The sequence below is a fragment of the Spinacia oleracea genome, chromosome 4 (assembly GCF_020520425.1).
Source record: "Spinacia oleracea cultivar Varoflay chromosome 4, BTI_SOV_V1, whole genome shotgun sequence".
Taxonomy (NCBI): Eukaryota; Viridiplantae; Streptophyta; class Magnoliopsida; order Caryophyllales; family Amaranthaceae; genus Spinacia; species Spinacia oleracea.
In genome coordinates, this window is record NC_079490.1 from 6,825,804 (window position 1) to 6,838,006 (window position 12,203).

The following is a 12,203-nucleotide window of genomic DNA, read 5'->3' on the forward strand; positions in this document are numbered from 1 at the left end:
GAACATAACGATTTGTGAACAATCCAAAACCAATTGGATGAGTGTTCGGTAGGTTACTTCGTTTGTTAATGACTCAAGTTGAACTTAAAATTTTAGTAACTTTTTCGAGCAATTTCGCTTTTTTAAACAACCAAATTTACTTTGTTTTGTTGCGAACCACTATTTAACGTACAAGGTTAATTTTTTTTCATTACAATTAGAACATAGCAAAATCATTCAAAAAATAGAAAATTCGAAACTCGATTCAGATATCTGCTCCGAAAAAGGGGAAACCGAACTAATATAGTTTTAAAAGTAATGTGTACCCAACAACGATCAGAAAACTACTTTTTTTTTCTATCCTGTATACTTCCTCCGTTCTTTACATATCGCTCTATTTTCTAAAGATTAAAATCCTAAGTTTTATAAATAATCATTTTATAGACCGAGTCAATAGTAATTCTGTATTCTTGATAAATTAGTGTTGAAATATTATAATAATTTAGTTTTAAAGTCTAAATTTTAAAATTGGGTATCATATCGGATACCCGATATGATCCAAAATCCGAACTTATTAGTCCAGTTCGTGGATTCCGTTGTAATGTCATTGGTTATTAGCTACCCATTTGATAATTTGCGCATTATGTCATGTTCACTACTAATAAAACATGTCAAAGAACAACTAAACCAATTAACAAAATTAGAAACCTAAAATTCATTAAAATAATATTCTAACAAATAAAATATCCGTGCATTGCACGGGCTTAAAACTAGTTTGATAATCAGTAATATAATGGTTCGGAACCCGAACCATTCTCACCTCTTATTACGTGAGAGAAAGAGAGTGAAAATCACAGAGTTGTGTGAAAAATTAAAATGACGGTGGGAAAATACCACTGCGATTACTGCGACAAGGAATTCAAAGACACTCCGGCAGCAAGAAGGCGTCATCTTCAAGGTATTCAGCATCACCGTAATCGCAAACTCTGGTACGATTCTCTCTCTCTTCCCCAAGGTACGCAATTATCACCCTAATCTCCCTCTTAATCACTCTTAAACCCTTAATTTCTCTTCTCTAATTTTCCTCCATTTTTGATTTTTCGGTATTGCAGACCCTACTGGGATTCCTGCCGTCGCACAGACCTTCGGTAATGGAGTCTGCAACCGCTTCCTTAGAACGGTACACCATCGTTCATAATCGTCCCCCTCTTTTAACAATTTGAATTTGATTATTGCATTGTTTAATTATGGGTATAAATGAGCTTTTTTTGGTTTGAATTGCTAGTGCAAATGAGCTAATTTCACAAATTATTGCTGCAATTGTATGGAGGTGTGTTAATTGTGTTGTAATACCTAGTTTTCCAATGTCATTCACCTGCGTGTTAAGATAATTTTGCTTGTTTTGAACCCTAATGCAGTTGTTCTGGGGACACTCTGGGGTTAATGTAGAAATGTAACAGGACTAATTGGTTTGTGAATAACTGTTGGAGAGACTAGTGTATAGCATATAATTTTTGTTTATACAGCAATTGGAGTCGAGCATTGTGGTTTTTAGATCATGTGAGAATGTAGGATTTCATTTACTGTGTGTGATGTGATAAACTGATAGTTGTTGTAGTTTTGTTTAAAGTATTGACAGTTAACAACCTGAAATAGGCCTTCAAATTGACTTGATATCCCTGTGCCAATGTTCTACCCTTTTAGGCTAGTTGGCATTGATTTAGTACAAGTACTTCTAGGCGAAAAAGTTTCTCCAGGAAAATATTGGAAAGTTGTTTCCATGAGATATTTTCATCTCATTCTTTAGGTTCAGATTATGTTGGAAGTGGTTTTTAGTTTTGTTTTTGTTTTTACTACTCTGTTGGTTTTTACTTTCATTTGATTGGTTAACTTGAACTTGATTGTCAAGGGTTTTTGCCCGTATGGGGATTCTTGCAAGTACCGTCATCCGAAGCATAATTTACAAGGTCCAGTTACTCAGGGTCAGGGAACATCTGGTAAGCTCATTTTGTCACCTTTTTATATTTCCTGGTACTGTTTTGGTTGTCCTTTGTAGTACTTATACCTTTATCTTATCCGAATTTTTTAGAAGTATCTGAATATGGATTTGTGAAGCTTGTGTCTTCTTGTTACATTTCATGTATCAGATCCATATATTTATGCCCATTTTAAGAGGCAGATGTCTTTCTCTCAGTCCACCTGGAGTCCAATCTAGTGAAGGAAAAACTGTTGTATTCGTTCAAAATGATTCTATTTTCTTTCTCATCCTCTGTTTTATCCTTCTCGCTTGTTACTGGATATCTTTCCTGTTATTCAGTTTGATATGCCTATTGATTTATTGTATTATGTGGAAATGTTTATATGAGTTATATACTTATATGGGATTTTACAGCTTCTTTGGATATGCATTTAGGAAGGGGAGGGGGGGAAGGGAAAGGAAGGGAAGAGAAGGGAAAGCGAGGGGAGGGAAGGATAGAACAATTTTATTTTTTTGGATAACAAAGAGTGAGAGGGAACTGAAAGGGAATGGGGGGAATCCTGCTTGAAGGTAAACCAATTCGCACACACCCTTATAAACGGAGGAAGTAGCCATTGAAACATAGCTCGAAAAAACCTGACCAACCAAAATTTAACTCTCCAATTCATCAATGCCTTTGAACCTCCTCTCCCGTCCCTAAAATTCCTCACTGGCAGCAACACCCCCAATGTCACAGCCAGGGAACCGGTCAACACCGGTACCAACCAATCTATGGGTGTTAATTGCACCGAAGTTGTCGTTGATTTTGCTGAAGTGATTTTTCCAGCAATAATAAAATCAAAACTTGAATTTCAAGTTTGTGGAAGCAATTCGGTTTTTTAATTAATGGCTGGGAAGAGGTAGCAAGAGACAGAAATGAAGGATGAGTTTATTAGAGAAAGAGAATGAGGAAATATAAAACAGCAGTGGAGGAGAAATGGAATTAGTACGGGTAAATATGTCTTTTCGTTACTATTTAGCCTTTTGATTCCATTTTCCTTTCTAATTTTTCTAATTTTGGAGATATTTATTTCTTAACCAATAAAGTCATTTCCCTCCTCTCCTAGTTTATTACCCAAATAAAGGAATATACATCCCTTTCCCTTCTTTTCCCTTCCTTCTAAATATTTGTATCCAAACAAGCTGATAAAATTCAGCAATGTGTGTATCGAGGTTTTCATTTCAAGTAAAGCAAGTGTTGGAATGCCTTGAATTGGCAATGTCAAAATTGAAAAATAAAATAAAATAAAATAGCTGTAGTTCTAATTCAAATTGGGAAAAGGATTAGATGACTGTCAAAGTCATGCTAAAACTATACTACTCTGTACTATAGTTAAATTAAGGGGTCAGTTTGCACTTGTGAAGACGGGGAATATAAGCATGGGGTGTTGGGCATATTTATAATCTGACTCTTCTGCTGTTATCTTGTTTTCCAATTTCCACGTCCTCAATGACAATTAGTGGCTAATTGCTTGATCCCGGAAGTCTTATCAGAAATCTGCTTCTCAATTCTTTGCTAGTTGCAACTGATTGTTGTTTAATTCCTTTGTCAAAGTTGTAGTTAACCTTTCACAATTGGCATTTTGCCGCTTGAATTCACTATGACTTCAGGGGGTCTAATTACATCAATTATTAATTTTGCAGTAAGTCTGAATGGTCTCCTTCCCTAATACCATGTACAACAAATTGGTGACAGGTTTTGGTGAGAATTTGCAAGTACATGTAGGAGGACTGCAAGGTAAAAGAAGCTATGTTGATGAAAATATTTTTACATGCTGTCCTCCAACTGTTTTTCTTTGGCATAAAAAGCTCAGCAATTATCTCTTTGTGGCTAAACCAAGCTCATAGGAATTTAGGCATACTCATAATTTGATGAACTATTTGGTTGCATTGCTTATATTTTTTGTTTTACATGCAGGTCATGTAGCTAGCCAAAGCTTTGGAATGTCATTGGGCAATCTACCTCCATCACTAAGGCCTCCTCCCGAAGGAGGATACCAACTGCTACCATTTGTTGATTGGGGATGAGCCATAATCATATATAAGGTATTTTTCTTTAAGGTATATACTTCTTTTTATTTCTCCATATTTGCTAACTGTTGTGTGACACTCAACTGATTGGGATATTGCAAGTCACTTTCTGGCACATTTTGTACTGGTGGTACGAGGTTCTCAACAATTATTACGGAAGCAGCTTTTAAAATATATTAAAATTGGTGGTACGAGGTTCTGCATATTTGACAGGCAGTTTTAGAGTTGCCATTCTTGTATTTTAGTGACCTTGCCAGATTGGAGTAGAGCCCAATGAACTATATGTCTATCGAAAATTTTGACTTTGTTTGATTGTTTCTTTTCATGATGAAAATTTTGTTTTGTTATGATCCCACATCTTTCCCATCATTGCAACATCTACTTTCCATGTGGCTTCTGTATGCAGTGAGATAGTGGCTGTTAAATTGCATGCAACGTGCTGTTAATTAAAAACTTGCAACTTCTACCTTCTATTTTGGCTTTTGTAGTAGTTGTTTGATTGTATGCAACCTTGCTATCAAATATGTATTGGCACAATATTCTTTCTGCTGCTATAATTTTACAATTTAGAGGCAGAGGACAACCTATCAATTCATTGATCAAGTCAGCAAGTCTACTGCAATATTAAGCTGAAATGACCTGATATTGATATACTGATTCTCTGAGCGAATGGACATGAGATTTTTAATTTTGCTTTCAAGTTTTCTATCGTAGAAGCAAAAGGGGGAGGCATTGGGAATAAAATAAGAACATTTTTGGGTAAGTCCTTGAACAGTTGAAAGTCTTGAAAGTCATGGGGTTGAAGTGTTGAACTCAGTATTGTTTGCAGTAGATCATTCCATATGGGATAGCAATAGATTTGTGAGGGAAGTTGGTAGCTAAAAAACAGACGTCTTTAAATACAATTAAAAGCTTCTGACTTGCCTAGGAGCAGAATAAAACATCAAAATAAAAAATAAGATGTCTTTAACATAAAAAGCTTTTGAACAAACTACTTGCCTAGTAGCAGAATTACTCATCAATAAATGATAATAAAAATTATACTTCGTATAGAAAGTTCTGAGAGTTGGAAAACTGGCAGTTTATAAAAAACTGACATTACTTTATATCTCCCTTCTTTGATGGTTTTGATAGGGATTGGGAAGCATAGCTTTCTGCAGCTTAATAATTTTGCAGGAGCACAGAACTTGAACTTCAGTGTCAGGTCACCAAGATTATACATTAGGTTTTCGTAGTTTTAAAGGAAAGACACTCCCTTTATTACTGTGCCTCTCCATTTTCCCTCCTGTGCCATTAGTGGACATTGTAAGGCTTCATATTCACACTGATTACCTCTTATAGTTTTGATATTTTTGAAGACCTTGTACAGTAGTTCTGAAGCTAATAAGAGCACTATGAAAAAGATTAATAATGAAGCACATCAATTAAAAAAAAATGAGTATATTGTTCATTCATCAACTTGAGACCAATTCTTTCAATGTTTTGTCTTAGGACCTCCCTCCGACATTCCACTAGAAAAGGTGTCAGTGACTCAGTGTTCTTTTTGGTTTCCCTTGCTGGAAATAAGTCCTGAAATCCATTGCTTTCCAGTGAATTTTGGAAGAAATGTCACTTAACGAGTTAATCAGCGTTTCTTAACTATACCTCCAGATCTTGTTTTATCTCAATTGGATTGAGAGAGCACCCTAAACTTTCAACAAACCTCTCGATATGCTTGTAACACTCTTGCTCCAACTGATAAGTTTTTTGTTTTAACTCCTCATAAATGAGAAAAATTATGCCATCTTTTCCATTTTATGCTCTGGTATTCCAAGCCAAGTAAGGACCTGCCTAAATAATATCTTAGAGAAAGTGTTCAAATGCTTTATCTATAGCAATACTACTATTGCATTTCTAGTTATTGAAGTGCCAGTAGGAACAGGTGTCCATTGGAGACCAAACTATGGGTGTTTTTTTGCAGCCTGACTTCTTCAAATTATCTGGCCTTGTGCACTTGGAGAGTGAGTGTTTGAATCGCTAGGAGGGGGTATCATGTCTAGGATGTCAAATATTGTGTCTTGCCTGAATACTCTAGTTGTGGAAGGGTACTACAGAGTAGATGGGAATTTTTTCTGGCAATTGATCATCACTTGAGAATCATCCTTCCATTTGTGGTAATTTAGTTACCCGTATTGTAAAGACTTCAGTCATTATAATCAGTTTTAGGGAAGATTCTTGGATGATTCAGAGGGACAAGGCTAAAATTGGGTTTCAATGTTCATGTTAACCTTTATGATTCAAGGGCATTACACAGAATCCCTTCTACTTGAGGAGTTCAGTCGTCCACTATGGTGTTACTGTGGGCAACTCAGCTACAAAACTTAATGCATCTATTTTACACTGATATTCAGATATGTTCAATTGTTCATGTCCCAATCTAGTCAGCTTTGTAAAGACTTTCTAATTTAATTAATAGGAATTTTTTCCATGTGGACCCTGTTCTGCATCAAGTAGGTTGTTATAATGATAATAGAGAACTACAAATGGAACCATAATTTTAACTTTTTTTTTGAACGGGAATTAATTCACTCGAAATAAAATTCAACAAAAAACATATTTAGAAAGATAAAAGTTAAACTTACTTTTAAAGAAACTAGTTTGTAGCACTTCTGCACGCCCTATAGCCTTAATGTAGGGGGTATGAAAAACTGATACCCATTGCAAAGCCAAAAGGAAATTAATCAACAATTCTGCCACAATTGTCGACTAATAATAGAAACAAATTCGTCCACTAGTGAGGTTATGTCACTCAACAAGAGATTGGGAGGGATGGACTCTCATAGATGGAGAGACAGTTATTTAAATACAACTTTTTAAACTAGATCTATTTAAAAACAAGAAAAATGGGTTTACACCGGCAAAACAACAATGGGTTTAGAATGAAGGCTAGGGTTTTTTGACGGGAAAAAGGAGAGCAAGAGGAGGGTGAGAAGTACTGGTAAATACTCGATCCAACTAGCTCAAAGAGGAAATTAGACTGCGGATATCTGATAAACTTATTGAGCTTCTTGAAGGCCTAGTCAAATCAAAAGGCAACAATATTTCTGTTCTCATGATGATGGCTGCGATAACATCGTTTTTATAGGCAAATGTAAATTACGTAGGTTCTTCAAGTTTTGGGCAAAGGCATATATTTTGTCCCCAGCCTAAGTAAGGCATTGTGCACATCACCAAAATTTATTGTCCCTAACATAAATAGGTGAGAGGCATAATCCAAGAATGTGAAAGATCTAGCGACACAACTAGGCCACAGACGATGGCAGGTAGGTTTTTCCCTGATATGCCATTAGTAAGGCCTTGGACAAGGGAATTCTTCACAATTTCACCACTTTAAGGAGGCTGCACTATCTGTCATCTTTAGGAACTTTTTCCATGGCTGGTTGAAAGTCTCGAAATTAAATTAAGGGTCTTTATCTCTCATGTACCTCTCCAAGGTCCATTGCACATCTAACACTGGACTAAAAATCGCCATCGAGTTCAAGAAACCAATTCTGAAAGTCGTAACTTGTGTTTGTAAGAGTCTTTTGATGGCTGGTGGTGTATCTTAAAAACATTAGGAGGGACCGAGGGAAGCCTTTTCACATAAGCTTTCCGAGTGCACAGATGACATTTCTCAACCCAAGTTGACTCTAGGAAAGGCCTAAAGGTATTTTTCAGGAAATCTTTGAGACACTGGTGGAGAGCCATGGAAATAATTGGATGTGTTTTTGGCTCTTAAACAATCTTCTGGGCTTGTTTTAAATTAATATTCTATATCATGTACTTCCTCCATTCTTTTGTTTATTGCAACAATTGGGTTTCTATACTATTCATAACACTACCTTTTGACCATCTATTATGATTTTTATGTAAGGAAAAAATTAAAATTTAGTCATTTGGGTCGTGCTAGATTCGTCTTAATGTACTTTCAAAATTTCAGCTTTTTATAATTTTTACCAAGTATGGTAAAAAAATTGTTAGGCCAAAGTTGTGCATTAAGCATGGAACTCCAATTTTTGTGATAAATAAAGAATGGAGAAGTGTGAGTGTATGGCATAGGACCCCAAAATTTCTGTTGGTAAGTCCTTTTCGAAAGCTGTAGCTCAAGCCCGTCACATGTTTTGTGAAGTGGACGGTGAATCGTGAAATGAATTGGATGGAAACCTCATATAGCATATATAAAAAGCATATAGTCATGCTAAGGGTTCCCCTTGTGGAAAATCTTGAAAATAGTGAAGTAATCGTCCTTGACTCCCAAGGGGAGCCTGCCCATTTTGCTAATGGAACTGTATACCACACCATACACCATAGCATTTAAGAAGTTATATACTTAAGAATCATTGATTTACTGTATACATCAACCTATAAATTATGGCATTTAATTAGAGTTTTTATCTAATTTTGGTGACAAATGTTACTCTTTTACTTTGTGCTGCATTTTTTCTTTGGATAACCTCCCTTATGTTGTGATTTTTTTTTTCCGTCCATGTATCCATCGATCTAACATGCTGAATATACACTGCCTAAACAATGTGATTATTAATGTATTTATTTGATTAGTTTATTATCCTAATTATGGTGTTTTTTTCCTTTAATAACGTTGTGTTTCATTGTGAAACAATTCCTCATGCTTAATAAAATCCCTTGAATTCTATGAATGTGTGTGGGTGCTTATTATCCCTTCCTGTCAGCCTCATGGAAACCCTACTTCTCTTTACCGGTCTCAGTTGAGATGTGATGCTATTGTGTAATCATGACTTCATCATGCCCATGACACTAGAAGCAGCCTATTCTTGGCCTCTTGGCTTTTGTCTTCATACTGGAGATGGTTTATGTATGGATTTTTTGGTATCAATGACATCATGCATATTCAATTCCGTGCAAACCTTACATTTTCTTGGACATACTGTGTCTGAACTTAGTCTACAGATTCATCATCAATCGGAGATGAAATAATCGTGTTTTTAAGTTGATTGGTTGAAAACTTGAAATGCTTGATCTCCCACTTGCTCTGATTGTATATATCATTATATCTTGCCTTTTGTTGTTTCAGTCAAATTATTTTCGCGGACAGTACTTATCTCGTATATTTATTTCCACAGTATAAACTGGTGCTTTTAATCAGTAATGGAAGAACCATTTGCTCAGAAGAGGCCAAATTAGAGAGGCGTAGTCGCGTAGAGCATGCTAGTGAAGGAAGCTGTTTGGAATTTGATGGCAACTGAATGAAGCCCACAAGATAGAGACTTGGAAGAAAAGGGAAGATAGGGGGACAATCCTATGGACTACTAATATCATCTTTTTTTTAGTTTCCTTCCATTAATGATTAGTGTAAATCCCACTTCATTTCCTGTTATTTTGCTATCTATATTCAGTTGGCCATGATATTTACAAAGAGGATATGTCTCTTGTACATCCCCCATGCCCCCTTGTCACACCATTTACTATAACGGCGGTTTCGTGTTATACCGTACCGTTCCGTGTTCTGTGTGGGCCCGTTTGTTATCTGATATTGCCCCGCCGGACCGGTCTGTTATTATTACACTGAAAATATGTTTTAGGTTAAAAATTTACACGAGCTTTCTTCGTAGGAGTTGCTTTAAAGTCGATTTTAGATTTTAGCATATTTTTTCCTAAATAGGGAGTACTTTTGTATTAGAAATCGAGTACAAGATGAACGCTTGACATATTGATTTTACAGTGTTAAATCTTCTAGGAGTAGCACTTGACATGTTGTTTATGTCGACTGTCTTAGAGATGGGATTTGTGGTTGTCAATTTAAATTGAGGAAATGCGCATAAAGTTGAAGATTACAATGGTTTTCAAGGATGAAAGTGCAAGCTTACCTAATAAATTGGGGTAAACATTAAAAGAAAATTGATAAACGCAGACATTTTTTTTAATAGATAAGAAGAAGAAGGAACCCTACTAAATCAGCTACGTAAGTCTTTGCTTGATTCACTCCCAAGTATTGTTGAACTGTGACCTCTAAGTCACAAGGTGAGATGCCCACCAACTTATGTTGTTTGATATACACAGACTTAACTCTTAAGGACTACGGAGTCTTCTTATTTATTTAAGAGATACACTTGGCTGGGCACGGGTATTAAGAAGAAGTTGAATGAAATAAAATAATAAAGCAAGTAGGGTTGGATAGATATTTTAATAATTAAACAAGTGGGGACCATGTCATTTTGGTGGGTGGGAGGTGGGGTGGGTTTATGAAATTATTCGTTTAATAGAATAGTGGGTCATAGGGTAATTAGACGTATTATTTAATTAGATGGTGGGTTGATAAATTACTAAAAATAGCAAGTGTATCTCTTAAATAAATACGGCCGGAAAAAGCAAGTGTATCCCTTAAATAAATACGGAGGGAGTACATGATATACGGAATGGAGTACGGTACTCACCCGTTTTTGAATAAATGCATTATTTTGACTGATACACTTATCAATGCGCAACTTTGACTACTAATATCTCTAATTGTGTCTGATAAATGCCATAAGTTGATATAATGAAAATATACACGGTGACTAATCCACAACATATTTCATAATAACATTTAATTTTGTACTTCCTCCATTACACTTTCCTTTTTGAGAAAGTTCGTTTTAGGTTTTTTGGTGTAAGCTTCTGCTTTTAAATTTTTTTACATCTCCAAAAATTTGTTTTGGTTGACACACTTCTTATCTTGGTAATGTTTGCAATGTAAATTTCTATCTAATCTTATATGGATATGTGGGGTACATGGTTAGTGGGTAGAGTTATTATTGTCTAATACCTTATGTTGTCACATCTATTACTATATACTAAAAGAGACACCAGGAATGACACGTGTCAATTCCTGGTGCGTTTTTTTCCCGCCAAAAATCACTTCCCAAAAAAAAGTGTATCTGTTTTATTTTATTTTATTCTCTACCTTTTTCTTATAAACTATTTATGTATGGAAAAAAATTTTAGTTTGTAAATTATGACAATAATAGATACGACGTAATAATAATTATTCTAAATTGGTAATATTTTAGTCAAATCGCTATATTAATAATGTAAAATATATCACTCAATATTTTGGTCAAATTACCATATTAACATTTTAAATATGCACATTAGATGAATAAATTTAAACGAGTATGTTAAAAATGATATAAACTATGCAGGAGTTTGGGAGATAATCAGTTAAATATTTTGTGAAAAAAATTATCAAAATCTATGCGTGCACGGGATCTAATCTAGTATTTTTTTTAATACTTGTGTTGAAATAAAGTCTGCCAACTAAAAATGAACGGAAGATACACTAGTAAAAAATTAATTTAAACTTAACATATGTATAGTGTAAAATTTCGGGTTATGCATTTATTCAGAAATAAAGAGAGTATATAAGAAGCTAAAAGTAGAAAGGATACATTATACTTTAACAACACATTAATTATATCAATCAATGTGTGATTTTGCATGCCTTTTTAAATTAATTCTAATTTAAAAAACGTAATTAATATTTATTTATTCCCTGAAAGCTGCATATATCATTATCCAAATCGGCTCCGAAGTCGGCGCCCCTGGGCAGTTGTTCGTGAAAGTTAGTTGGTTCTCTCATGCCTTATGCCACTCCTACTTGTTTTGGACTTTTTGTCGTAAGAATTTGTGGTTAATAGGGCTTTGCTTACTTAAAAAATTATCCTTTGTCATTTTATAAAGCTTTTTAGTGTCCACTTAATTACCAATAATTAAAGATGAAAGATCCTTGACCAAAAGGTATTGATGCTAAAGTTGTGTTATGTTCCCCTTAATATTATTAACTAATTACTGTTACTAGTGTTTAAGGTTAGAGAATAAAGTATATTCTAGTATGAATGTTTCGGTATCGTTTCTTTAATAGGGTAATATTCTAATCATAAATGACATTTAATCTCTCTATTCAATAAGGGAACTCTTGAGATCATTATTATAAATGACTTTTTGGTGTACCCAATAAAATAGTCTAAAATATCCTACTACTTACAAACTATATTATGATTAACTGTAAAATAGAATAAAAAAGAAAAATCACAATCAAATACTTAATCACAGCCGGCAAAAAGTCATACATAAAAAAGAAAAATCACAATCTAATACTTAATCACAAAGATTTAGTTTTTTTTTTTAAAAAAAAAACTTC

At 34.6% G+C, this 12,203-nt stretch overlaps 1 protein-coding gene across 2 annotated transcripts; it reads left to right on the top strand.

Moving 5' to 3' along the window:
* The first annotated feature begins 791 nt into the window (after positions 1-791).
* LOC110775802 (zinc finger CCCH domain-containing protein 3) lies at positions 792-9,745 on the top strand. 2 transcript variants are annotated; one of them, XM_021980400.2, is made up of 6 exons: positions 792-994; positions 1,092-1,159; positions 1,889-1,976; positions 3,693-3,734; positions 3,915-4,057; positions 9,148-9,745. In XM_021980400.2, exons 1-5 carry the CDS (start codon positions 856-858, stop codon positions 4,022-4,024), a joined length of 447 nt encoding a protein of 148 aa, XP_021836092.1. In that variant the 5' UTR covers positions 792-855; the 3' UTR covers positions 4,025-4,057; positions 9,148-9,745. The 2 variants fall into 2 exon arrangements, with proteins under 2 accessions (XP_021836092.1, XP_021836091.1); XM_021980399.2 differs by having other exon boundaries at positions 794-994; positions 3,915-4,042.
* Positions 9,746-12,203: the final 2,458 nt, after the last annotated feature.

Excerpts from the sequence above, each read along its gene's own strand:
- LOC110775802 (XM_021980400.2), top strand. The coding sequence starts at position 856 with ATGACGGTGGGAAAATACCACTGCGATTACTGCGACAAGGAATTCAAA. Across the intron at positions 995-1,091 it reads TTCTCTCTCTCTTCCCCAAG|ACCCTACTGGGATTCCTGCC; the intron begins GTACGCAATTAT and ends TCGGTATTGCAG. Across the intron at positions 3,735-3,914 it reads ACATGTAGGAGGACTGCAAG|GTCATGTAGCTAGCCAAAGC; the intron begins GTAAAAGAAGCT and ends TTTTACATGCAG.